This window comes from Octopus bimaculoides, chromosome 7 (genome assembly GCF_046866305.1).
Source record: "Octopus bimaculoides isolate indiv1 chromosome 7, ASM4686630v1, whole genome shotgun sequence".
NCBI lineage: Eukaryota > Metazoa > Mollusca > Cephalopoda > Octopoda > Octopodidae > Octopus > Octopus bimaculoides.
In genome coordinates, this window is record NC_142934.1 from 63239613 (window position 1) to 63267596 (window position 27984).

Consider the following 27984-nt stretch of genomic DNA (forward strand, 5'->3'; position numbering starts at 1 on the left):
CAGGAGAGGGCGTAAATTGATTGTCCTGACCCCAGTACTTAACTGGTACTTATTTTATCAAGTGTGAGGAAATGAAAGGCAAAGTCGACCTTCACAGTATTTGAACCCAGAATGTAAAGAGGGACAAAATGTCACTCAGCATTTTACCCAGTATGCTAAAGGTTCTGGCATCTCACTTCCATTCATATATATATATATTATCAATGTCACATATGTACTTAACATATATGTGTTGTTAAAAACTGTGGTATTTTGTTTAAAGGAGATCTCTTTAAAGATGTAGAGTGTTAAAATACATAACATACTTTAAAGCTGGACAAAAGGAAATCACCCCAGAAGTGAACGAGAGCATCACATGCAGATATTTCATAGTCATTTCTTCTCATCATTGGCAGATATTCCTCCACATCCAAAATTACTTGTACAGAGAACAGGGCTGGTAAAATCCAGGTTACATGTTTCCTAGCTAGCAGAACCTCGGAAGAAATAATTACTCAATGAAGAGTACTTCACTAGCTACACATCAGGCCAAAGATATCTTAGTTAAATGAAGGTTACATTGTTGTCAAGGGGTGCCAAGTTAACACACAGGAGATTTGATTGAAAATGAGAGGAAAGCACAGAGTGAGAGGACACACACACACACACACACATATATATGTATGTATGTATATATATATACACTCTCTGAGTGGTTGGCGTTAGGAAGGGCATCCAGCTGTAGAAACTCTGCCAAATTAGATTGGAGCCTGGTGTTGCCATCCGGTTTCACCAGTCCTCAGTCAAATCGTCCAACCCATGCTAGCATGGAAAGCGGACATTAAACGACGATGATGATGATGATGATGATGTACATATATATATGTATATGTATGTATGTATGTATATATACAGGGGGTTGAACAAAATAACGGAAATGCCTAGCATCACAGCATCATAATTTTGAAATATCTATAAAACTGTCAAAAGCTTATTTATTTTTATGCTTTTTTATTTATTATTAGTGTTGCTTAATATGTTTTGCTAAAATTGCTGTTTCTTTTCAGTAAAAGGTAATTAAAATTCATTAAAATGACAGATCTATCAGACTTTCAAAGATATCAAATTGTTGGTGCTCATATGGCAGGTGTGTGCATAATGAAAACAGCCAAAATGTTTGGTGTATCAAGAAGTACTGTCCCGAAAGTAATGACAGCCTTTGAGAAAGAGGGAAAAACCTCCTCGTCGGAACAAAACTTTCAGATAGGAAACGTTGAATTGTTAGAAAGGATCACAAAAGTACAGCTCTCAAAATTACTGCAGAGCTTAATGACCACTTCGAGAACCCAGTTTCCATAAAAGTTGTTCGCCGGGAGCTGCACAAAGCTGGATTTCACAGGAGGGTTGCAATCAGAAAACCACTACTTTCAAAAACAAACGTTGTAAGGCATTTAGAGTGTAGTAAAAACCTACAGAATTGGTCCCTAGAGCAGTAGAAGAATATTACTTTTTTGGACGAGTCATCCTTTACCTTATTTACGACCACCGGCCGAGTATACGTGTGTAGACAGCCAAAAGAAGCATTTAACCCAGACTGCCTTCTTCCAACTGTTAAAAATGGAGGAGGATCTGTGATGATCTTGAGGGCTATATCTTGGAAATCCACCAGCCCAATGGTTTTCCTTCATGGCAGAGTTAATAATCAAGACTATTTAAGCATTTTATTTGATCAAATTCATCTTATGGCTGCAGAACTGTTTCCAGAGAGAAACACAATCTTTCAACTTGTTCAGAGGCCTTGCAATGAGGATTATCCTCCACACTTCCCTTAGCAAAGAGAAGGGTCCTGTCAGAGGGCCCTGGCTGATTTGGGCAAGGTGATGTGGACTCCTCCTCTCTAGTGAATTTCACAATCACTCTATTAACTGTAGAAAGTGGGATCCCAAGGTTTTCTGCACTTTTACGCTATGTCTACCTTCAGAATGACCCACAATATGGCCTCTTTGAAATTCAGAGAGTTCCAAGGCATGATTAAATAGTTACATATAGAAACTGAAACAAAAATGTCAATTAATAAAAAATATAAACCATTACAAGATAGAATATGCATAAAACGATGTTTTATAGGGTGTCTGTTTACTTCTGTCATGTGCGTGTATAGTCACAATGAGGATATTTAAACTTCTTATAGGGATATTTATCCAAGATACACTGGTTTGATATATTAAATTTTGAAGAGATAATTCTTCAATGGATATATTATATAGAATATTATAAAATATCAAACATTTTTATTGAGTTAGAAAACAGTGAGTTGTAATGGATACAATTAATTGATTGATTAATACGTATACATATAATATATGTGTGTGTGTGTGTGTGTGTATACATCTTCCCATAAAATGTCATTTTCCCTAAAAATCATACTTGTTTTCTTGAAATACCACAAGCAATTTTTGACATTTCTTGAAAGTAGGCCTTCCAATCTTTTTCCATGTATCAATGTTTATTATCGAGATATTGCTACTTTTATCCAATTGTAATTTCATATTTTCATTATTTATTTTTACAGATACAAATTTTCTTTTTTGTACCTTGCTTTCTGTTATTGTTGAGAACACTTATTTACTTGCACTTTCATTCAGCCTTTTGTCCTTTAACCAACAATGTGAATCCTTATGTCCTGTTTTGCCACAACCAAAACATTTTTCATTTTTATAAGGGCAGTCCCTTTTAAAATGTATTTCACCACACCCATAGCATGGTTTAGGTCTAGGTTGTTATATTTTCTCCTTTTTTTGTTATAGGTTGACATGCCTGTATATTTACATCGTCCCTTTCAATTCTTTCTGTGTCTTGTCGTAAATTAATTATCTTTAGGGATTCTTCCACCACTGTTTGTAAAGTTAATTTAGTATCTTGCTCTAATTTTGTTAATATTTGATCTTGTATTTCTCCATCTTTACTTGCAGTTAATCCTTTTATGAAGATTAAACATTTGAGCATGTCTGGAGTCAACTCGCTTATCTTGAATTTTTCACATTCTTTGTTTATGATACCTGCATATGTAACAAAGTCATCTGTTTCATTCTTTTTCAAATTCAAGCATTCCCAGTGAATGTTAAATAAAGAACTCCTTTCGCTGAATATCTTTGCTAGCAGACTAATTGTTTCCTCAAAACAAATTTCTAGCGGTTTCCTTGGCAAGATGAAATTGCAGTATATTTCATGTTCTGCTGGTGCTAATTTTTGTAAGAGAAGCCTTACCTTCTTTCTTTTGTCCAACTTTTATGTTTTTCCTTAAATATTTCCTCATAACTTCTAAAGTATGCTGGAAACATAATCCCTTCTTCAGGATTATAGACGAATTCCTTAATCGAATTAGCTACTCCGTCCACCAAAAACAAACTTGATGTGTTCTTCGGTTGCAGCAATAATTCAAACAACTGCTGAGTTTGCTGCTGTTTTCATTGTTCTTGATGCTGCTGTAGAAATTGCTGTTGCAACTGTTGCTGTTGCTGTATCACAGAAGCTAAGAGTTCTTGCATGCTAAAAACTTTGAATGTCTCACTATTATGAAGTGGGTGGTTTTATATTATTTTTCACTGTGCAAAATTCGAAAACCTCACCTCCACTGTTATGAAGTGCATGAAATTAGAATCCTTGTCACCACTTTTACAAAATGAGAGGATTTTTAATATTTCCATTGTGTGTAGTTCAAATCCTTGTTGTCCCTGTTATAATGTTTTATTATGGTTGCAGACTTCTGGTATATTCATTCGCCAACTATCAAATCACCAGCATGTAATCCATGATGTCTCTTCTTTTTAGCTTCTACGACTCTCTGTATAATATATGGCTGCACATACAACACTGTTCTCCATCCCCAGCATGCATGTGTATTTATACAATTCAGAACCATCCATTCATGGGGGTGTTTGGATTTCACCACAACAGTCTCTAGACAGGTCTTGTTTTTTATTTCGCAGGATTTTTCGAAAAGTAACCCTCTTTGGGCAGCAAAGTTTAATTGCTGATGACCTGACCTTGCTGGTTTAGTTGCTGATGAACCAACCAGTAGCACAAGAATGACCTTACATATATATATATATATATATATATATATATATATATATATATAGTTTTAGGGAAAATAACCAATTTTCAAGAACTCATCGATGAAAATCCACTATCACATATAGAAAAATTAATAATTAAAATAAGGCTCAATATAATTTTAATTTTTTATAAATTGATTTTAATTGAGTTTTTTACCTGTAATTTTGGATTTTGTCCCTAATAATATTATTATATATATATATATATATATACACACACACACACATATATACAGGGTGCGATGGGTAAATTGTTGCCATTTTATATTTTTAATTTCATGCAATTACATTGTTTCAGTTCTATATTTAAGAGATGAGGAATTATGTACATTGTTTACGTTATTCACATTATTTAAATTTGACGGATATTTTGTCCTCCTCTTGTTTGTTGTTAATACAACGTTTTGGCTGATATACCCTCCAGCCTTCATCAGGTGTCTTGGGGAAATTTCGAACCTGGGTTCTCATTCCTAAGGTATTTTTCGATGTTATGATTTTTATTATTATTATTATTATTGTTCAGGTCATTGCTTGAAATAGAACTCAGAATCTTGGGGGCAGTAGCCCATGCCCTTAACCACTACGCCATATGCCTGTAGGCATAATCACATTGTTTGTTTTGATTTTGTTGACTACACAGTATAGTAGGGTCAGTTTGGGCACTGTCTGTGAACAGAAAAAAAACCATGGCACAATTCACTCTACCAGAAATTTGGAAACGACATGCTGAACTGCTTGGCATTCAGGCTAGAAGCTCCAATACAAACAGTTTAGAGTGTTTGGGTGTTATCTCAGGACATGTACCGAGAGTAATAAAAATCAAACATCCAACCAACATCATGGTGTTTGGAGTGATCACTAGTGGTGGCGGCGTTATGCCTTCATCTTCTCACATGGCCTCACACTTAACACAGAGGCCTACATCAAATGCTTGGAGGAGGTAGTGCTGCCCTGGGTCAAGAGGGTGGCTGTTGGAAGACCCTATGTCTGACAACAGGACTCTGCACCATGCCACACAAGCAGGAGAATCCAGTCATGGCTGACAGATAATTTCTGTGACCACGTCACTCCTAACATCTGGCCACCTAACTCTGCAGACTTTAACCCCTTTAATGGGGACCGTCCAGAAGAGTTGCAGGAGAATGCAAAGTCATCTGGAGGCTGTGATTGAGGCTAATGGTGATTTCATTGAATAAATTTACTTTTTAGTATTTCGAGATATTTTTATGTAATTTTAGTAAATATACTTGTTAAAATGGGATCTCAGTGTTATTTTCACTTTTGCATAATTTAGACAACAGCCTATTCACTGCACCCTGTATATATACATATATCTATCTATCTATCTATCTATCTATATATATATATAGATGTGTGTGTGTATATATATAGATATACGTAATATATATATATATAGATAGATAGATAGATATACGTAATATATATAGATAGATAGATGGATATACGTATATATATATATATATATATATATATATATATATATATATATATATATATGAAAAATAAAAAAAATATTAAAAAGAGGGTTTTGTATGATCATGTATAGAGGAATATATTATTTAAAAGAGTTCCAACTCTGTTTTTTATGTTTTATTTATATTCTTATAAAATTAATGTGGGATATAGAATATATAATATAAATAGTAAAATGAAATGAAGTATTGAATGTCTTATTCAATATATGAAATATTGAGTATTAAATATATAAGGACTAGTATACTTTCCTGCCTCATGGTAGTCATCAAGGTCTCGTCAGACAGATGTACTGTAGTTGACTGGCTGTTCTTTTGTCTTTTATACATATTCCTTTGGACAGCAGCAGTAGGTGTTTGGCTATTTTTAGAGATGATGCTAAGTTTATTTTTAGAATGATTACATATGAGAGATTTTTTGTGTTTTAGTTATAGGGATAAGATTTTTAAACCCCAAGTAAGATTAATTTAATCATTGTTTGTTAAGAGTGGGTTTGAATTTCTTAATAAAGTCCTTTTCTTTGCGTTTTCTCTCAATTTCATTCAGGTTGTAAAGTTTATGGAATGGAAATATCATAAAAGTTTCACGACCACATGTTGCCAGATGGTTACTCAGTGGTATTTGACGGACTTCTGGGTTTTTAATCTGTTGTTGATACACACGTGAGCGTTCCGATAGTGCATTACCTGTCTAGCCAACGTACAGTTCTTCACAATTAGGGCATTTGATGAAGTAGATTAGATTTCTACTTTTGCAGTTCATGTTCGCATTGGTGAATATTTTCCCTGTTTTTGTGTTCATATATGGGCCGGTATGAATTGATTGGCATGTACTGCATCGGCTATCATTGCATTTGGACACAGTGAATGTTTGATTTTTGTTGCTGAGGTCAAACCTTGCTTTGTTAATAGCTTTTTCAAGTTAATAATAGCTTCATATATAAATATATATATTTATATATATATATATATGTATGTATGTATGTATGTATGTGTGTGTATGTTTGTGTTTGTCCCCCAACATCGCTGGACAACCGATGCTGGTATGTTTACATCCCCGTAACTTAGCGGTTCAGCAAAAGAGAGTCGATAGAATAAGTACTAGGCTTACAAAGAATAAGTCCTGGGGTCGATTTCTTCGAATAAAGGTGGTGCTCCAGCATGGCCACAGTCAAATGACTAAAACAAGTAAAAGAGTAAGAGAGAGAGAGTATATGTATATATCTATGTATATATGTACGTACATACATACATGTATATATGCATGCATTGTAAATATGCACGTGTATATATATATATATATATATATATATATATATATATACACACACACACGTATATATATATATATATATATATATATACACACACATATATATCATTGAAAGCTCTGATATGCATATTAAGCTACCAGTTGATAAAGCTGTCATACATTATGCAAACACTACAGGTTTTGCTTAATTTATAACTTATGCTTTATGCTATAGTTGAATATTTTACACTCTTCAATAGGGAAGAAAGTCAAGCACATCTCTGGAGAGTGGCCAGCAAACCATAAAATGGTCGCTCTCTTCAATCTCACACACATCAAAAACAAAATGAATGTGCTTACATCCTTATGTATTCTCTCAGAGCTAGGCTTTCTAATGTTAAAATTCTTTTATTCCTTATGATTCATACATAAACTTCTCTCTCTCTTTCACACACAGAGAGAGTCACAAATGTCAGTGTTATATAAGCAATGTGTTTGTGTGTGTGTGTGGTGTTCATGTCTCTTTGCTTTGATACTGTGCACAAATTGCAAACAAATGTAAGCAATGTCATTTGTCTGTAATCTTCTGTGGAAACATATTGCTTGTGTTCAAAGGATTAAGGGAAAAATAATCTTGCTTGGAAATAAGGGTTGGTGGTAGGAAAGAAGGCGTGTGGGTTAGTCGGCTCACAATGTAAGGTAGTGAGTTCAATTCCCAGCGGCACATTGTGTCCTTGAGCAAGGCTCTTTATTTCACGCTGCTCCAGTCTACTTAGTTGGCAAAAATGAGTAGTATCTGTATTTCATAAGACCAGCTTTGTCACACTCTGTGTCATGCTGAATATCCCTGAGAACTACGTTAAGGGTACATGTATCTGAGGAGTGCTCACCCACATGCACATTAATTTCACAAGAAGGTTGTTCCATTGGTCCGATCAACTGGAACCCTCATTGTCATAACTGACAGAGTGCCAGTTGATAGGAAGAACATCTGGCCATAGAAAAATTAACCTCAATGAATTTTGTCTGACATGCAAGAATGGGAAACTAGATGTTAAAATGATGATGATGGTGATAATGATAAGGTGAATTAAAAGATAATAATACTTGACAATAGTAAACAAATATAATTATGTTTCACTTACTTGGTATTTTGTCAACAAACTATTACCACAATTTGTATTGTTTGTGTCAAACAATTATTATCCAAGAAATAAAACTTATGTCCATCTGAGAATTATATCTCACAAATTTAGTATTATTAATTATTTTTTCAATAAATATATGTAAGTGAAACCTTCACAATATTGATTCTTAGCAGAAATTCTTTTCTAATTTTGTACTTGTTTAAATTATAAATTATAAATTGGCTTAGCATTTCAGCATTCATAACAGGAATGGAGTTAAATTTATTGATAGACTTATATCTGCTAAGAAAAATATCATTCCCTGTACAATCTAATGGTAATGGAGATGGTAAACTGCAACTCAATGTAGCATGTCAACAAGGCTATATGTGATTGCACTGATCAAAGAGAGTGTCAATATGATGGTGGCCAAACATGGCCTAAATGTTAAAGAGTTTTAGATTTGATATATTGAATTTTATATATATATTCTTACAAGAATATTATTCTGTAAAGAATATAGGTATATTTTTCATCTTCAGTATTATGAAAGAAAAAAGAAGTAAACAAATAAATTACTTGCCTTCGATCCATAATCATGTGATCAATACTATAAAATTATTTCATGTTTCTCTTTAAGTAAATTTGATTTCTTTCGGATAAAAGAAAAAAAAATGTTAATAAACCACACTCTAATAATCATTACATCAATAGTTTTGTGTTCATTTTTAGATATGTAAAGCCGAAAAATTTATATGAAAATTGAAGTAAATGTTTAGCACTTTAGATCTAAGAATATCCATCCCTCGTAAATATTTGGTAAATAGAAGTTGTGGAGTTTCTTATGTACATAGTTTTCTTCTTTTATCAAAATATGAATGGTAAATGATTCCATTGCTGTAATTAATCAGTGAACAAAAGTGGTGTTGTATCTTCAGTTAGCAAAGTATGAATAATAGCTGCTTCCATCATTAAAATTAGTTGATATGACAAAATATCAGCCTTACATAAGAGTTCACTGTAATAAAAAAAAAAAAAATCTCACTATCTGCAACAGTCAGATTGTGATGGAATATTTACTTTACAGATAAACCAATCAGTGAAAGACTTATCAGTTAATCAGTACTGTATAAAACTGGAAACAACAGTACTTGATTGATTTCTTTTTCTTGAGCAATACAACCAGATGAAAGAATGAGATTAAAATCACTTGTTGACAGTTATCTCATCACCTTGTGATAGATGAACTTCACTTCTACATTCAAATGAAGAGAGTAAAACTTAAATTTTATTTTTGATGTTTTGAATAATGGATAATGATTAAAGTTTTTTTTCTTTTTTTTAAACAAGAGGGGAAAACTAGAAAGGAATGTTTGAGACAGATTAAAAATTGGTATCTGAAACTTCTTATACCACAAGTAAACATTGACTTTGTTATTTGTTGAATTGATTATACCATCTTGTTGTTATTGATAATTATGATACTGATGATTATGATAATGATGTTCATGTTCATGTTAGATAATCAGTGTCAGCTCTTGCTAAATTGATCCTTTATGTAACCTGTCAATCAACACTTGGATTTTTCATCATAAGACCACTGCATCATATTGTATTATGTACTATAACTTATACTGTGTTGCTTGTCCATTTCTTTCCTTTCTCACAATGAAAACACTGTTTTAAAACCTCAGTTATGAACCACTGACTGATGACCCCCAGCAGACATTTCTTCCATATATTAACTATAGAGCCTACCAAACTAATTAAAATTAGGTTAAACACTGCATTTCTAAGATTCATGTTTCATTACATTTTTTTAATGAATAAAAGGTGTGGGCATGCATGGGTGGTGTGTAGTAAGAGGTTTACTTCCCAACCACATGGTTCCAGGTTCAGTCCTAGGGCATGGCATGTTGGGCAAGTGCCTCAAGCTGACCAAAGCCTTGTGAGTGGATTTGGTAAATAAAAATAGAAAGAAACCTGTCATATATATATATATATATATCTTCTACCTGTTTCAGCTATGCTGGGGCACTGCCTTCAAGAATTTTTACTCAGATGAATCAACCCCAGTACTTACTTTTTAAGCCTGGTACTTATACCTATCAGTCTCTTTTGCTGAACTGCTAAATTACAGGGATGTAAACACACCAACACCAGCTGTCAAGTGGTGATGGGGACAAACACAGACACAAAGACATGCACTTAGATATATATATATATGATGGACTTCTTTCAATTTCCATCTACTAAATCCACTCAAAAGGCTTTGGTTGGCCCAAGGCTATAGTAGAAGACACTTGGCCAGCATGCCACGCAGTGGGACTGAACCAGGAATGTGGTTAGGAAGCAAGCTTCTTACCCCACAACCACTCATATGTGTGTGTGTGTGTGTGCATGGGTTTTCTTGTTTTGATAGACAAGCATTTCCAATCTTCTGTGGAATCATGTTTGGTAATGGGAAAATATTACTTTGTTTGGAGAAACAGGTGAAACTTGGCACCAAGAAGGGCAACCAGTCAGAGAAAAATCTGCTTCAATAAAGCTTCGTCCAACCAATGCAAGCATGGAAAAGTGGACATTAAAATGATGGTGAACAGCCATTCAATTATCATATGGTTCATGACAAAAAACATTTTTAAAAATTAAAAAAAAGCAAAACAATGAAAAACAAACAATAATAGATAAAATTTAAGTTCAAATTTATGTATTCTTTTCAGATTCAACAAAATAGTTATAAATATATTCCTGATAATCACACTGTATTGTCAATGAATGAATGAAAAAGAAAAAAAACCAAGAAAATATTCTGTTACCTTCATTTAGTTACTGGGAGATCATTGGAAACTTCATATTCATGTAGTGCACCATATAACAGGATTATGTTTATACCTATCTCAGACACAACTTTCTAACCATAATGGAGAAAAGAGTAATAGCATTTTTTTATGGTAGTAGAGTTGCATGAGTTTTGAATACCAAAGTCATGTTACTCAAGCTGATGATCATATGATAAAGATCATTTACACGGCTGCCTTTTCATTAAAGTCAAGTTTGCTTCTTCTTACTGACATAATCTATGAAATATTGAGAGGAAAAAAAATTAAAATTCTAAGTTACCTTCTTCACCAGATCTATCTCCCATATGTTATTTATAATTCTTTAAAGGTTTCGAAAGAGAGAGTAGTCAATGACAGATGGATAACGATTGTCACTGCCAATAACAGCAAGTATCATATTTTAACATACCATGTAAAATAAATTATTATAGCTATGATATCTAAGTTATCAAGATGACATTTGCAGTGCTGCCTGCACCATTGACACTTGAAATAGATAAGGCTAGTTTAAATGCTAAAGAGTTAAAAATAATAATAAATAAATGTGCCCTTTTAAAGTCTAGCCAGGCTCATGGGCCTGGTTTCAATGGCGTATGTGTTCCCCAGCTGGAAAGGATGCCAGTCCATCGCATCATTACTCATTTTTGCTAGCTGAGTGAACTGGAGCAACGTGAAATGAAATGTTTTGCTCAAGAACACAACGCGTCACCCGGTCCAGGAATCGAAACCACAATCTTACGATCATGATATTGACACCCTAACCACTAAGCCACGCGTCTCCACAAAGAGTTAAAAAGATAGTTTAAAACCTTCTAAGATTCCACCACACCATTCAACATCTAAGTCAGAATGAAAGAATGATGCAGACTGTAAAGATGAGGAACCTTTACAAAAAAATTTGGATCCTTTGATGCCAATTTACTGAGATTTCTACTCAGTTTACTGATTGATTTTCTATACTAGAAGAAAGCAAAACCCCTCAACATTGATGGGACATAAGAACAGCTTTAACAATGGCTTTTGGTATTGAAGCTGCTTTATGACATGTTCCTACAACTGGCACAATATCAGGGGGAGATGTCCAGTACAAAAAGGAAGCAAAATGTTATTGATGATAAAAAACGACAGAACAGTTTTGGTGTACAATGATCAAGATGCCCTGAGCATGACAAGAAAGATAAAAGTGGGATTCTCAATCAAAACTGGAAGAAAGGCAAGGTTCAGAAGACCAATGTACAACAACTGATGATTATGGATATCCTATCACCAAATGAAACTAAGATTGATATCAATGACTTGGCTTATAAATGATATATGAAGATATTGTTTTACAACAGTAGTATTACAAGAGTTTTGCATGTTGATGTCATATGACCCAACCTGAAGTCACATAATTATTTAATCAAACAGCCTTTTCAGTAGTCAGGTGTGCTTCCTTTCATTGACAACACAACAGAAATTACAAAGTATCTATAACTATGAATGTGCTTACCAATCTGAAATGGTTCACTAGTTATCAACAATTCTGCAAACTTGCCACATAACAAAATAGGGGGAACTGTCAGCATATAATGTATTCAAATTATAAAGTTAATTATGTCTAGGTGTGCCACTGTCAAAGAAATAACCACAAAATCTAGAAACAAAACATTATTTTCACTAATCTGAACAATTTATGATTGTGATTTTTGAAGGAAATTATTAATGTAAGAGGTAGAAAAGTCAGCAATTTCCATTCTACAGATATTGATTTAATCCTTTGGGTGTCCAAGCAATTTTTCTAAGTTTGTCCTAAATATCCATTCTTGTTTTCAGACTTTTAGTTAGCCCTTGGTTCATACATTCAGAGTAATATAAAGCTTGCCTTTCATAAATTCCCAAGTTACTCTGGTCGTTGAAAAGAAAGATTCAGAATTTGTATCATATATGATGCAGTGACACCAGAGAAATATATCAAGTGTATCAAATATGATAGATGGAAAAGGTAATGGGTTAAGGTAGAAAATGAAGAATCTAGAGACCTAACAACATGTCTTGCTGAGAATATTAGTTCAAGAGACATAATGAAGAGGAACGTAGAATTGAAGAACTACAGTAGATTTAGCATAATCAGACTCTGGAAAAAAAAATGTTTTTAATTAAAGCACTGATGTGAGTGCTAGTGCTATGTAAAGAGCACCCAATACACTCTGTCGGGTGGTTGGCATTAGGAAGGACATCCAGCTATGGAAACCTAGTCAAAAGAGACTATGGAACCTGGTGCAGCCCCTGGCCTTGCCAGTTCCTGTCAAGCCATTCAACCCATGCCAGCATAGAAAAATGGACATAAAATGATGATGATGACACAAAAACATATTTGTACAAAGAGCAGCAGTAATCTCAGTTGTACTGTATAGATACAGATAAGTTAGATGTTGAAAGAAAGAAAATGACCATGGCTTTTGAAATATAATTGTATAGAAAGAAACTTTGCATTCCATAATAGTCGGGGCCCAGAGCAACCACAATCTCTGGCTGAAGCTAATGACAGAATAATGCAGAACATCAGTGTTCGGAAGACTGCAAACAATGAAACCCTTTTGCTAATTGTTAAAAGCCTGAAAAGTAAGTAGTTTGTTAACATAACAGAACACCATTACACACTGCTTGTAGTATATGTGGTAATACATATAGAAACCCTTGGTGAAAGGAAGGATAGAAATGAGAGAACAAGATGGTAGAAAACATAGGGGAGGAGGCTGTGTCGCATGTAGTAAGTTTAATGCCTTTTCAAGGCAATGACTTTTGATTGATTGAGTTCTGAAATGAGCTATTATTGGCTGGGTAGAATATGAAAAGAAAAAGTCTATCTTTAACCACAGCCACAGCTATATGTTAAGGTTTATATATAATGGTAATACAAAATGACAAATTCTGGAAATCACCAGCTTGTATTTTGTAAGTTAGCTATGTTGACTAAGTACTGTATTTTGAGTAATTGGTTTGATAGGCCTTTTTGTATTACATTGGCTTTTGACACATTTAAAAATATGAAGTGCACGGACAAATGGATATAGTGGATGAAAATACTAAGTCTCAGCCTCATTGGTGCATGTTCCCTGAATGGAGTCACCAATTCCAATTTGGAGAGGGTAGTCAATGACAATTATATAGCCAACACTTTTCTGTTGTACTGTTCCAACTTATTCCCCTTCTCCACTCTCCATAATCTTAGAATGGTAGTGAAGTAGCAGAGCCAACTGTATGAGCAGGAGAAAATAATGTACAATGTAAGTCAACCCAATGGAGTTTATTTCACCCACTCTAGTCTATAGATTACAGACGAACTTGTAAGCACAAATGAAAGCACAACTAGGAATTATATCTAGATGAAACTTGGTTTGTCAGATACTTGCACAAAATTTTATAGGTGTTCACTGACCTCAAGTAAAAATAATGTTAGCAACAATTTGACACATGAATAGTTTGATGGATTTTCACATTTTACATACTAACTTGAAGAAGGCAAATGCACTGTGAGAGAGAGAGAGATGTAAAAATTCAGATTTACAAAAGTACTAAGCAGTGCACATGTGATTTTGCAGCAGAGGAAGCACCTCTCCATAACATTGGAATTGTTTTCTTTATAGCATACCCAAAAATCCAAAGCTTGGTTGCAGATGCTACTTACAAGAATGCAATCATCAAATGAGACCAAATCAACTTCAAATACTAGTTATGTTCAATCTTAATGTACTTATTTCCATTAACTGTGTATGGTTAAATGTTAACAGTAAAGTAACTACCAAATAACTCCTAGTTTTGAGGTCCAATTCCCATTAATTGAACCTGTCAAGTGTTGTGTGAATGAAAATCCATTAGTCAAATGAAACAGCAACAGTTTAAGTAATATAAAGAAAAAAAAATTGAGCTTGGCACTTCAAATTTCAGACTGGGAGCCTGAGCTGTTAAGAAAGAAAAGCTCAACTATAAAAAATGAAATGATTAAGTGAGTAGATCTTGAGCTTGAATCCATTGCAACTGCTTCTCTGTGAATTTGGGCTGAACCTAAAATTCTACATTGCTTTTGTGATAGACTATTATCATATGTAATAGATGATTTCTACTTAGCAGGATAAGATAAGAACTAATTATCGGCAATTAAAAGTCCCTCCAAGTTAAAGAAATACATGTTTTTATTGCACAGTGAAAACTTAGACTAGAGAAAAGAAGAAGCCTTAACTTCTTCCTGCAATGGGGTTTTCACCTCGCAATGCATTGAGACAGAAACTTTTTAATTCAAAAGTAATTGGATAAAAATGTATTAAAAGAGAAATATCAGCACTAAAATCCAAAATAAACTCAATAGAGAAAAAGTCAGAATTAATCAATTTATGAAAGAATGGGCGAACAATTATTGATGCATCAGCAGCATCAGTCGTAGTTGTTGTCGTTGTCGTCGTCATCATGATTTAACGTTCGTTGTCCATGTATAACTTTTATAACTGTTAGCTATAGTATAAATGTAAGCAAATTATGATGATGTCTTTTCAACAGTATTTAAACCATAAAAAATGCCTGTTCAATTGGCAAAAGTGCTTAGGTATAAAATCTTTACAATATAATGTAATCATAAAATAATACAAACAAAATATCATACATTTTAAAACAGCTTGTGTTTTTGACACAATCGGTTATTTGATCTGTGGCAGGAATTTCAACAACATTATAAAACTGATTGGTAGTTTCTTCAATATTTCTTTACTCCTCAGCAAGTAAGGAGTGGTGGTAGCAGCGGCAGTGGTGGTTTTCAGCAGAATTGTTATTTTGACTATGAGCGTCTATACTTTTTACCACTTGTGCTATTAGTTCCCTTTTTTGGTGGATGAATGGTACAGCCTGCTGGATAAAAGTTCACATTATTGTAATTATGAACATCCCCTTTGTATAAAGACCAATTTATACGAGAACTGTCATCTACATCAAGTTTATTGCTAACTTTCTCTGTTTCCTGATGGTCATCACATGAGGGATATTTGGAATCCTCCATGTTTGAGCTACTGCTTTCTTTCTCAGCCCGCCAACAATTTAATTTGGACCGAGAATCAGATGATAGCTGTAGAAACTTTCTTAGTCCCGGTGTGAAGTCATTCTGAAAAATCTTTTGAGCAGCTTCAACTAAAATATCTTCTTCTTCGGGCTCTTTAGAATCTTAAAATGAGAAAAAAAAACAAAAAAAAAAAATTAGTACCATTAAAAATTGTGATAGATTTTTTTAAAAATTTCATTTAAATGTAAACTGTTTTGAATGTAATCACTTAGGTTAAACTAAGCTTTGCTTAATTTTAAAATACAATAATTAAATTCTAATAATTAGAGCTAAGTATTTGTGCACCATGTGAATTTGTGTCTCGCTTGATTGATATCAACTTTGGAATGCACAGCTTGACATCTGTTATATCTGTAACAGATATTCTATAAGCCCATGACAACCCCAGCCCCATTCTATTTAAACTTTCTTCTTCTTCAACACTTAGGCTGCATTGTCCAATTCTAAATTTCCTCAGGTAAGCAAGCTCACTCTTGCAGTAAGTAGAGGCCTTGTGGTGAATATAGATCCTTATCCTTCTTTTTACAGGCAATATCAAGCAATAATGACTATGTTTACTTGGCTCAGGTTTGTAATATTAAACTATAAAATCTATTTAGAATTAAAAGAAGGTTATTGTTTGTTCTTGAGAAGACCCACCATATCAGTGAAACAGAGTTCTAGAAGGGTTGTGCTCCACCCACACTTAACAAAAAAACTTCTCACACACTCTACCACAACAAACCAAACTATGTCTCTACATCTCTTCCTCACATTTCTGCTTCATGCACTATGCTTACCTCCCACTCCCCAATCCTGTCCTCTTGGCCCTGTGCCACTCTATCATTGCTCTCTGATAGCCCCCGACCTGTGTTCCACCCACATGTAACAAGAAAACTTTTCACTCACCCTACCCCAACAAACCAATTTACGTTTCCACATCTCTTCTCTTCCTCACATTTCCTCCTTCACACACTATACCTAGCTCTCACTCCCCAATTGCTCTGTATCAGTGCTACCTGGTAGCCTCCAGACTATATACATGCAGGTTTTCGCCACTCACTCCCCACCCCCACCACACTCTTTAATCACACTCCCTTTGCAATATCCTACCACTTATGTTATGGCATTTGAACCTCAAGGGTATGCCCTCATTCTTCTTTTACTCAATCATATCATTTATATTCTGATTCCCATCCCTTGTGAGTATGCCTGACATTTTGCCACTATCTCTATCCTTTTGTCCCCCACTCTCTCTCTCTCCTCCTGCACTTCCCTCAGGTTGGGTAACCACATATTTCCTTTGTGGTAGTACACCTGTTTCTATCTTCATTCCTGATCTCTCTCTCTCTCTCTGACTGAGTAACCTTGTACTACCTCTACAGCAAGGCACCTGTTTCTGTCTCTCTGTCTCAATATAACCTTTCATCATCCAACATAAGATCACCTCCTCTAATGCCCCCTCTCCTCTTGAAATTTTTTTTTTGTCTTACAAGTACTCGGTGATCCTGTCAGTGCAGGTGCCACTTCTAAGCACCCAGTCCAATTGTAAAAGCCTTGCCAAAACTGACCTCGCCTGTGCTTGTGTCATGTAAAAAAGCACTAAGTCCACTCTGCTGAGTGGTTGGTGTTAGGAAGGATATCCAGTTGTAAAAGTCCTGCCAAAACAGTCACAGAAGTCTGGTGCAGGCTTCTGCCTGGCAGGCTCTTGTGAAATCATCCCACTCATGCTAGCAAGGAAGGCGGACGTTAAATGATGTTCAAACAATGAAAAAAACAATACGTAAGAGATTTAACCCCTTAGCATTTGGATTGCTGTCAAATGTAATGCTTATTTATTCTGGTTATTTTGAATGTCTTATGGCTTTGAAACTGATGAAATGATTGTTTATTTTTATAATGATATTGCAGGACAAGGCTAGATCTGACCAATTTGAACATAAAATGGATAGAATATTTGGGCCACATGTTTCATCTGTGAGACAATGTCACAAAATATAATTCTAGTATTCATAACTATACCTCACTTGGCCTTCCTCCACCACAAGTATCCACCACAGTTAGCTCATCATACTTTTTCACTAAATAGACATGTACCTTAATCAATCAAGATCATTTCTCAGATGATGTAGGGATTTTGTAATCTCAGATACAAATTAGTTATTTGGTTTTGGCAATAATGGCTTCTAAGATTGACAACTCTAGATGTTAGGATTTTTTCTGAGACTTTTCAAGATATTCTGCATTCAGAATCTGGTCAATGGCTCATAGCCAGCTCATCATCACATATACTAATGTATATCTGAATAACAGCTTGAAAAATCAGTGACACTAATTTAACTGTCTCCAAACTAGTTCTTGTTAAAGAACGTGGCTTAGTGGGTAGGGTATTCAGCTCACAATCATAAGTTCAGGAGTTCAATTCCCAATGATGTGTTGTGTCTTTGAACAAGACACTTTATTTCACATTGCTCTAATCCACCAGTCCACTCAGCTGGCAAAAATGAGTAGTACTTGTATTTCAAAGGGTCAGCCTTGTCACATTTTGTGTCACCGAATCTCCCTGAAAAACTATGTTAAGAGTATGCATGTCTGTGGAATGCTCAACCACTTGCACTTTAATTTCATGAGCAGGCTATTCTGTCGACCGGATCAACTGGAACTTACAATGTCAAAATCAACAGTGTCAGAAAATGCACACTCTGCAATGGCCCATATACACTGCAAGCCTCCTCAAACTAAAAAGTTTTCTCAAGTCAAATTTAGTTGCCATAAAGAATGCTTTCTTAGTTAAAACACAAGGTACCCAGTTTTATTAACAAGCTACCTTAAGTGACAGAATATTCATCACTTTACTCAGTATGTTAAAACATCTTCTTAGTTTAATTATTTCATCACTGTAAGTAAACAAATCAATGGACCTAATACCCATAGAATATGTAATGAATTCTCAAGCATTCATAAGTGTGAAAGCCAACATTTTAATCAGATAGAAGGTTAACCCTTTCGTTACCATATTTCTAACCAAATTACACCCCTTATGTGTTTCAATTAATTTCTAACATAATCATAAATTTAGGCTGGTTTCATTAAACAACTCTAACTTTTTTATTTATCAACATATTAATGTGATTTTTGGAAGATAAATTAACGAAAGGTTCTCAACCAATTCTATACCAAAATTTTTGTCACAAAGTGACTTTAATTACAGGTAAATTCAACAAAATATAAAATTATTTAAATTTTTGTTCAAACATCGCTATAGAAAATGGGTTATTAGCTAATATTCAATTGGGTATACAACAAAATATTATTATAGAAGAGTTGTGCACATTACTGGATTTATTACTGTCTCTTTTGCCAGTATAAAATTAAAATCCAGAGCAGTACCCAGTATTTGATTCACAAATCTTTTCCAAACTTTGATCCCCCATTTTGTGCGCTTTCCTGGCATATACTGTTGAAAACGCACTCGGCCTTTATAGCCCACCATATCCTTATCTATAAACTGTTTCATATGTGCTTTGAACACAGTCAATGAGGGGTCTTATTTTAAATAAGGGATCAAAGTCTGGTTTCCTACGTACTGGTGTACTGCTCGTGTCTCTTACATGTAGATATTGAGTCAATTTTAAAAAACGTATCCTCGTCATTATACTTGAGACATATTCGTCGCCAAAGGGTTCATCACTACTCCAGTAATTTGTTATTCTAGGTAACTTTCTAATGCCCATAATAATATTTATGGCAAAATATGCTTTAATTTCATTCAAGTTTATGGGAAACCTCAAACTATCCTTTTTTACGCTTTGTTTACATTTAGCGTAACGGTTTGTTTCCGCCGTAATCAATTCAAATAGGCACATCGGAAAAAGCAAAAAGAAATAGTCTAAAGCTTTACTCTCCTGGGTAAGACTGTGACTTGGTCCAGTTTCTTCAGAAAAATCACTGAAAGAAGGAGTTTTTAATTTTTCACTCCATTCAGGTACTAATTCATTCTCTTTATCGCTATCATCGGAACTCTCGGATTCACTGCTTTCATTTTCGGAAAATGAAACCTCAGATTCATTATCAAATACCACGTGCTTTTTTTTTTTTGGTTACAGAGTTAGATTTATCAAGGTCTTCAACGGAAAATCCTTCGAATTCTGACTCGCTGCTTGACAGAATAAAATTTGTATCCATTTTTTTGTTAGGATTACAAATTTTGAAAACACAACAGGAACAAATTTGGAAAAAAATCTCTCAAAATTCACAAAATTAAAAAAATATGTTGATCGTCATACAAAACTATAGCTGAACTGTTTACACAAATAATCACGTGTTTTCACGAATGTACTAACGAGATTTGCTCAGATATTCTCATTTAAATATGAATAGGTGATTACGGGCGGTTTTGGGCGGCTTGGTCACATGAACCAAAATTTTTTTCGGGCGGCTTTGGGCGGTTTGGTAACGAAAGGGTTAAACTAAAATTTAGTTGTAACATACTTACTCTTAAGATTACTGAAGTCCATGCTCCTGACTGGTGTGTTTTTGCTGTCCAAGCAACTATCCGATAATTCCTCATCTGATGATTGCTCTGTGAAATTTTTAGATGTTGAAATTGCTTTGTTCTTTATGAATCGTTTGGAATGAAGTGAAGGATCTGGAGTGTTCATGTAATTTTTATGAGATGGTGATTCTCTGTCTTTAAAGTAGTCTTTAAGGTGAACAGGCTGATGCCTTGTTTCTTTGTGATCTTCCAACATTGTTGAGGAAAATGAATTACACTGTGCAGGAGGCTGCTCGCAGTCCTCATATTCTTTATATGAAGCAAGTTCTTTGTTTTTTGAGAAGTCTTTAAAACATGTGCAGCATTCTTTACCACACAAGGTCTCCTGCAGAGATGTTCTTTTAACATTATCAAACTGTTTCTGTGGAGACTGCTCTTTAACATATTCAAAATCTTTCTGATATGGACGCTCTCTCTTGCTTAAGTCTCCACAATCTTTTAATGATTTTTTATCATTTAAAAAGTGTTTAAGTGTTGAATGACCTTTGCTGTCTGCCAATTTTTTACATGAAGGAGATTTTTCACCATTTTTACAGACTTTATTACAATGTGAAGAAAACACCTTGGAGGCTTTCTGACATTTCGTATCCTTAACATTTACAAATTTTTCAGAAGACTGCAAAGTTTCTTTATCTGAAGTTGGAGAATTACAAGAACAACTTTTGGGTTGTCTGAAATAAACTGGTCGATTTTCCTTGTTTTTGAAACTTTCTTTGATAACATGAGTAAATTTATGTAGATCAGAAAAAGATTTCGGCAAATACTCTCTTTTATTCTGAAAAAAAAAAAAAAAAAGAAGAAACTGATATATGAGGCAGGGAAATAACAGCCAAATCAGCTTATTTATCAAATCAACATAATAATAATAGTGAGTTCCATAAACTAATTGGGCCTTTGAAGCCTATTTGATTTCTAATTTAGCACAAGATCAGTAATTTTAAGGGGAGGGGATATGTTGATACCATCGATCCCTGTACATGAGTGATAGTGAAGATGAATTCGGTAGACTAATTGGGCCACTGAAGCCAAATTAATTTCTGATTTAAGTACAGTGCCAGCAATTTTGAGGTGAGGAGCTAAGTTGACACCACTGATCCTAAGTCATAGTTTATTTTATTGACTCCTTTCGGAGGTCAATAAACATTTACTATATACATATGAAATATATGACAGATATATGTCTATCTATCTATAACATATACACATACACACACACATAGTGTAGTTGTTGGTTATGGCCAGTCAGGGAGTTACCATAGGTTTCACACCTATTATGCTCTTAATGATATAAGCACCTCATCAGACGTGCTGGACAGAGGCACATAACCTTTCTATTATGAGGTACAAATACAATGTTGGCCAGTCAGGATTGTACAAAAAAAAAACCCAAAATACCTCTGAAACAAATTTCTGCTAAGCAACATCCATTCTGGGCAAGATGGAACAGTGTGCTATTTTTTTTATTTATCAATGACTGAACAATGTGAATTGTCATCATCATCATCATTGGTCAGCTGAAGAGCTTGTTTTGGCTTGGTTTCTACAACTCAATGCCCTTCCTAACGCCAACCACTTTGCAGAATACACTGGGTGCTTTTATGCAGCACCAGCATGGGCTGTATGAGTTTGTGTGGTTCCTTGCTATGACATTATGTACTATTTGTAAATGTTTCCATACTACAAACAATGTCATTTGTCTTCAATCTTCCAAGAAAGCATGTCCATTCGTTCTTTTATTTGTTTCAGTCATTTGATTGCAGCCATGCTAGAACACCAACTTGAAGGGTATTAGTCGAACAAATCGACCCCAGGGCTTATTTTTAAAAACCTAGTACTTATTCTATCAGTCACTTTTGTCAAACTGCTAAGTTACAGGGACATGAACACACCAACACCAGTTGTCAAGCAGTAATGGGGATATATATAATCACATCATCACATATATATATACATATAATCACACACACACATATATATATATATATATATATATATATATATATATATATATATATATATATACACATATATATATATATATATATATACACATATATATACATATATATATATATATATATATACACATATATATATACATATATATATATACATATATATAGCATGTGTAAGGACTTTCGAGCGAGATCATTGCCAGTGCCGCTGGACTGGCTCCCGTGCAGGTGGCACATAAAATACACCATTTTGAGTGTGGCCGTTGCCAGTATCGCCTGACTGGCCTTCGTGCTGGTGACACGTAAAAGCACCCACTACACTCTCGGAATTGTTGGCGTTAGGAAGGGCATAAAGCTGTAGAAACTCTGCCAAATCAGATTGGAGACTGGTGTAGCCATTGGGTTTCACCAGTCCTCAGTCAAATCGTCCACATATATATATATATATATATATATATATATATATATAGATATATATATATATATACATATATATATATATATAAAAGGGTCATAGCCCAACTAATTAGGGAGCGAGTCAGTTTAGATGAGATGCAGTTTGGGTTCGTGCCAGGGAAAAGCACCACTGATACTATATTTCTGGTAAGACAGCTGCAGGAGAAATACCTACCTATTTTACTTATTCCTATTCCTGGTTACTGGATGTAAAGAACAGCCTGAAAAAGAATGTGCTCAATAATACTGACAAACAAAATGAAGATAAAACCTTTAGTAATGACTTAACAACCTATTCAAAGCTACAACAACATTTCTTTTATCATATGCTGCATATATGACAACTGTAAAAGAAAGATAGGTCTAAAACTACTCACCAATGTCCAAAGAGCTTCAGAATCATTCAAGTCCCTTGTGGTCCCAAGGTAGATATCTACACATGCCAAATATTCAACCATCATTTTGTTCATTAGTAAATGTCCTAGTTCTTCAATGTAGACAACACTTGAATACAGACGTTCTGCTAGTGAAGCAGAAAGTGGATGTTGAGTCCAAAAATCTTCTTCTTGCTGATCAAATCAGAAAGAATAAGAAATTAGTACAAACAGAAAAATTTTGTTGACTTAGTTCAATGTTGATTTTAAAGTGGGTGGTAACATTGTCAATTGAATCAGTCTAAGTTTATAACTTTAATGTATGTCCTAAGACTGAAGGTTGGTACTGATTTAGATTTAACCTTTTAGCATTCCACGCAAAAGCACCCACTACACTCTCGAAATGGTTGGTGTTAGGAAGGGCATCCAGCTGTAGAAACTCTGCCAAATCAGATTGGAACCTGGTGTAGCCATCTGGTTCACCAGTCCTCAGTCAAATCGTCCAACCCATGCTAGCATGGAAGGCGGACGTTAAACGATGATGATGATGATGATGATTTAAATTGCTTTGAATTAACCATGCATTATCTCATAGCTTCAAGATTTTGATGATGTGACTGTTTATTTTTAGAAAAGCATGAGACCTGGTCAGTTTGAACATAAAACAGGTAGAATATTTGGGCTGGATATAGCCAGCTTGAATGCTAAAGGATTAAGTAGAAGAGGGATAAATCTCCGATACAAATAGAATGTAGGTCAGCCTATTACAGCTAATATTCCCTGATAATTTGATACTAAATTATGACATACAGACAGACTGAAACACAAAATTAAATACTTAATTCGAGATCAAGGAGTTGGTACTAATTTTATTAAATTCAGAGAAATGAAAGACAACTCCAGTGAGATCTGAACTAAAATTTTACAACAAACTGGTATTTTATTTTTTTTTACTATCAATTTAAATAACAATTTTATTTATTTTTTAAAAAAATGTTGAACCTAATTTGAATTGTAAATATTGTCCTACATCTCTAGTTTGGTTTATGAAGAAAACAAATTCTGAATTTTATTAATGTGAAATATGTGAACTGTGTACAAAAAAAGAAATAACTTAAAGATCCTTTCATGTGGTTCAACCACATAAAAGACACCTGTGCTATGTGTAAGGGCACTCTTGCTGGTGACATGTAAAAGACACCCAGTACACTCTGTAAAGTGGTTGATGTCAGGAAGGGCATCCAGCTGTAAAACCAAGCCAAAACAGACGTCTGAAACTTGGTGCAGCTTTCTGGCTTACCAGCTCCAGTCAAGCCGTCTACCCTATGCCGGCATGGGAAACGGACATTAAATGATGATAATGACTATGAACTCATCAATTATCAACTTTAGCAAAGCAGTTAAAAAGAATATCACAAGAATAGCTAACTTACTTTTGATCTGTTTTGCCTGATTCGGATGCAAGATATCTGTTCTGTGCTTAGTTCCAAGTGACCGTATAAACAAGCAGCCAGGTTCTGGACGTGTTTTGGCCATGTATCTCGATGACCACACCCATGCCATATACGATGAACAAACACATCAGCAACCTGAAAAATTTAGCAGGAATAACATAAAAATAAAATACTTCAATTCTCAAATTAAAGTCTAACTTAAAAATCACAGCAGTCACACTCATATAAAATCTATTATTATTATCGATTTCAAATTTTGGCACAAGGCCAGCAATTTCAGGGTAGGGGGATGAGTCAAATATGTCAACCCCAGCACTCAACTGGTACTTATTTTATCGACCCAGAAAGGATAAAAGGCGAAATCAATCATGGCAGAAGTTACTGAGTTCAAATTCCACTGGGGTTGACTTTGCCTTTCATCTTTTTGAGGTCAATTAAATAAGTACCAGTTATGCACTCGGGTTGATGTAATTGACTTAATCCCTTCCCCCAAATTTCAAGCCATGTGCCTACAGTAGAAAGGATTATCATAATAGTAATAATTATCATTATTACTATTGTTATTATTATTAGGACGACGATGATGAATTCTATCATTTGAAGAAAGTATTTTGACACGCTTCATTTCAGGTAAAAGTTAAATTAGCTACATCACTCACTCCACATCAACTTTGATTACTTAGATGGATATATTAAAGCCGTTTGGTACTGAAACTTCTGAAATCATTAAGAGCCCTATGATACAAACCTGCTATTTTAACCCTTTAGCATTTGAACCAGTCATATCCAGCCCAATTATTCTACCTATTTTATGTTAACACTAGCCACATCCTGCTTGTCACAGTGACCCTACAATGTCATTCTAAAAATAAATCATCATCATCATTTAGCATCTGTTTTCCATTTTGGTTAAACAATTTGACTTGAACTGGTAAGCTGGAGAGCTGCACCAGGCTCCAGCAGTCTGTTTTGGCTTGGTTTCTACAGCTGGATGTCCTCCCTAATGCCAACAACCCCACAGAGTGTACTGGGTGCCTTTAATATGTCACCAGTATAGGTGCCTTTAACATGTCACTGGCACATCAATGAAATCTTGAAGTTATAAGATAATGTGTAATTAATTCAAAACAATGTGAATAAATAAACATTTGGCTGTGGTTAGAGCACCAGGCTCACAATTATGAGGTGGTGAGTGCAATTCCCAGAGTGGGCTGTGTTTTGTTTTCACTCCAGTTCACTCAGCTGTAGAAATGAGTTGCAACATCACTGGTGCCAAGCTGTGTCAGCCTTTGTCTTTCCCTTGGATAACATTGTTGGTGTGGAGAGGGAAGGTGGTTGGTATGCATGGGCAATTGCTGGTCTTCCATAAACAACCTTGCCTGGACTTGTGCCTCAGAGGGTAACTTTCTAGGCACAATCCCATGGACATTCATGATTATAAAGGGACTTTACCCTTTATGTTCGACAAAGAAATCTGAATGTTAAAGGGTTAAAGTGATTTAAATTAAAACTTTCTATCATGTTAATTAATGTTTCCAACACCAGCTAAATAATAACTAAATTCTTCATAATTTTCAAAATTAATTGAAACAAAGGCAATGCATTTCATTAGAAATTTGGCAATGAAATCATAAACCTGCAACAAAGAAGACGAATTTTGGTCATCAATAATTTGATATGGCTAAAGTGAATTGTGCCAATTTTCCATTTCAAGGCAAACTGATATATGTATGGTGCAGGGAGCTAAGTTATTTTTCAAGGAATACTTAAACATGGAAAAGTTGGAGCTGTGGTGCACAGGGATGGGGGTGGGGAAACTGCAGTTTGGTTGATAGGCAGACCAGACTTTTGTAACATCACCATCATCCTTTAACGTCTGTTTTCCATGCTGGCATGGGTTGGAAACTATCTGATATTACCCAGTGGTAAAAATATATTCCCATATTCCCAATATTCTTCCTCATATGTTGGGTAACCATCTAAAGGCCTTTATAACACATTGGTGACAAAATGATATTACATCACAATAAAGTAGGGAAATTTTTGAGATAGGAAGTATCAATTGTAGTGGTAGAAATAGATGGAGAATTAGTAAAGATAGGAGGCACAGGTGGAGGAGATAAATGTACTATTTAAGAGAGGGGGAGAGTGAAGTACCAGTAGTAAGCATGAACAATATCATATAAGGTAGTGTGGCTTTTCAATCAACAAGGAGTACTGTTTGTATGAGTTTTAAAAAATAGAAAACTCATTAAATTTTTTTTTAATTAAATTTGAAAAATACTTACTTGTGTATCAAAAACATTTGCTAATTGCACATTATATTTGTTGTAGAGAAGATCTGATATAAAACGGCAATCATGGATAAACTGAAACAGAAAGACACAAAAGAAAATACCTCTTTAATTTTTGTTTATAAAATATGAAAAAAAAACAAAAAAAAAAACAATAACAACAACAAAATATACAGCTTTGAGCGACAGGTTTATAGTTGAGTCTGTGGCAGTGGAGACCTCCAGTGTTCTCAGCCTGCAGAGCATATCCCTGCTCACCACTATTAGGGCAGAAACGACTGTCTACAAATGTGAGCCCTGTGTGTCAGAGTGGCTGTTTCAGCGCATCTCCCTCATCATTCTCTGGGGCAACGCCTTTTCCATTTTGTCTGCTGGGACTATGAGGTGGTCTGAGTTACAGGAAATTGTACGTTTCATTCCTTAATGTAAAGTTATTCCTAATAATATTTAATCTAACTCAACAGGTGTGATGATCGTGATAATATTTGGAATTATAATGGTGAGGATGAAAAAGACAATACAAATGATAATGACAATGGTGTTCTTGATGATGAAGATGAGGAGGAGAACAATAATGATTTCAATGGTCAACTGAAGATAAAAAGAAAAAAGTACAGACCCAAATAAAGAATAGTAAGTTATTGAACAAGATCAAATAAAACTGTTCCTGTGATGTGTCCTATTGTGTTGGATACCTCTTGGACAGCATTCACTAAAGGGACTGCTTTATGTCACTGGTCAGTGTTAACATAAGTGGGATAGATTTTACAAATTCTGACATTTCTGTATACTTAGAGCATCATTTCTACATCTATCCTATCATTTGTAAACAGAACCTGCTTGTCAAATTGACAAGCCAATGAAAGTGTATTATGTATCTCATGAATTCTCTGGTTCTCAAAATTCACTCAGTGTTTTATTTTTACCCAAACAGTTTTGTGCCATGCTCAATGGGGAGTATGCACCAGCTGTAGCAGTAAGGTTTGAAGTCCTGACCAACTGGTTACTAAACAAGC

At 34.6% G+C, this 27984-nt stretch overlaps 1 protein-coding gene across 1 annotated transcript in view; it reads right to left on the reverse strand.

Moving 5' to 3' along the window:
* Positions 1-10657: 10657 nt before the first annotated feature.
* Positions 10658-27984, reverse strand: part of LOC106884521 (uncharacterized) — a 31824-nt gene continuing 14497 nt past the window's right edge. The window contains exons 8-12 of the mRNA XM_014935946.3: positions 26963-27043; positions 24654-24809; positions 23224-23415; positions 20376-21210; positions 10658-16002 (exon numbers count right to left, since the gene is read on the reverse strand). Of these exons, the coding sequence (XP_014791432.3) occupies positions 15623-16002; positions 20376-21210; positions 23224-23415; positions 24654-24809; positions 26963-27043 (1644 nt within the window). The 3' untranslated portion in view covers positions 10658-15622. The remainder of the gene's footprint in view (positions 16003-20375; positions 21211-23223; positions 23416-24653; positions 24810-26962; positions 27044-27984) is intronic.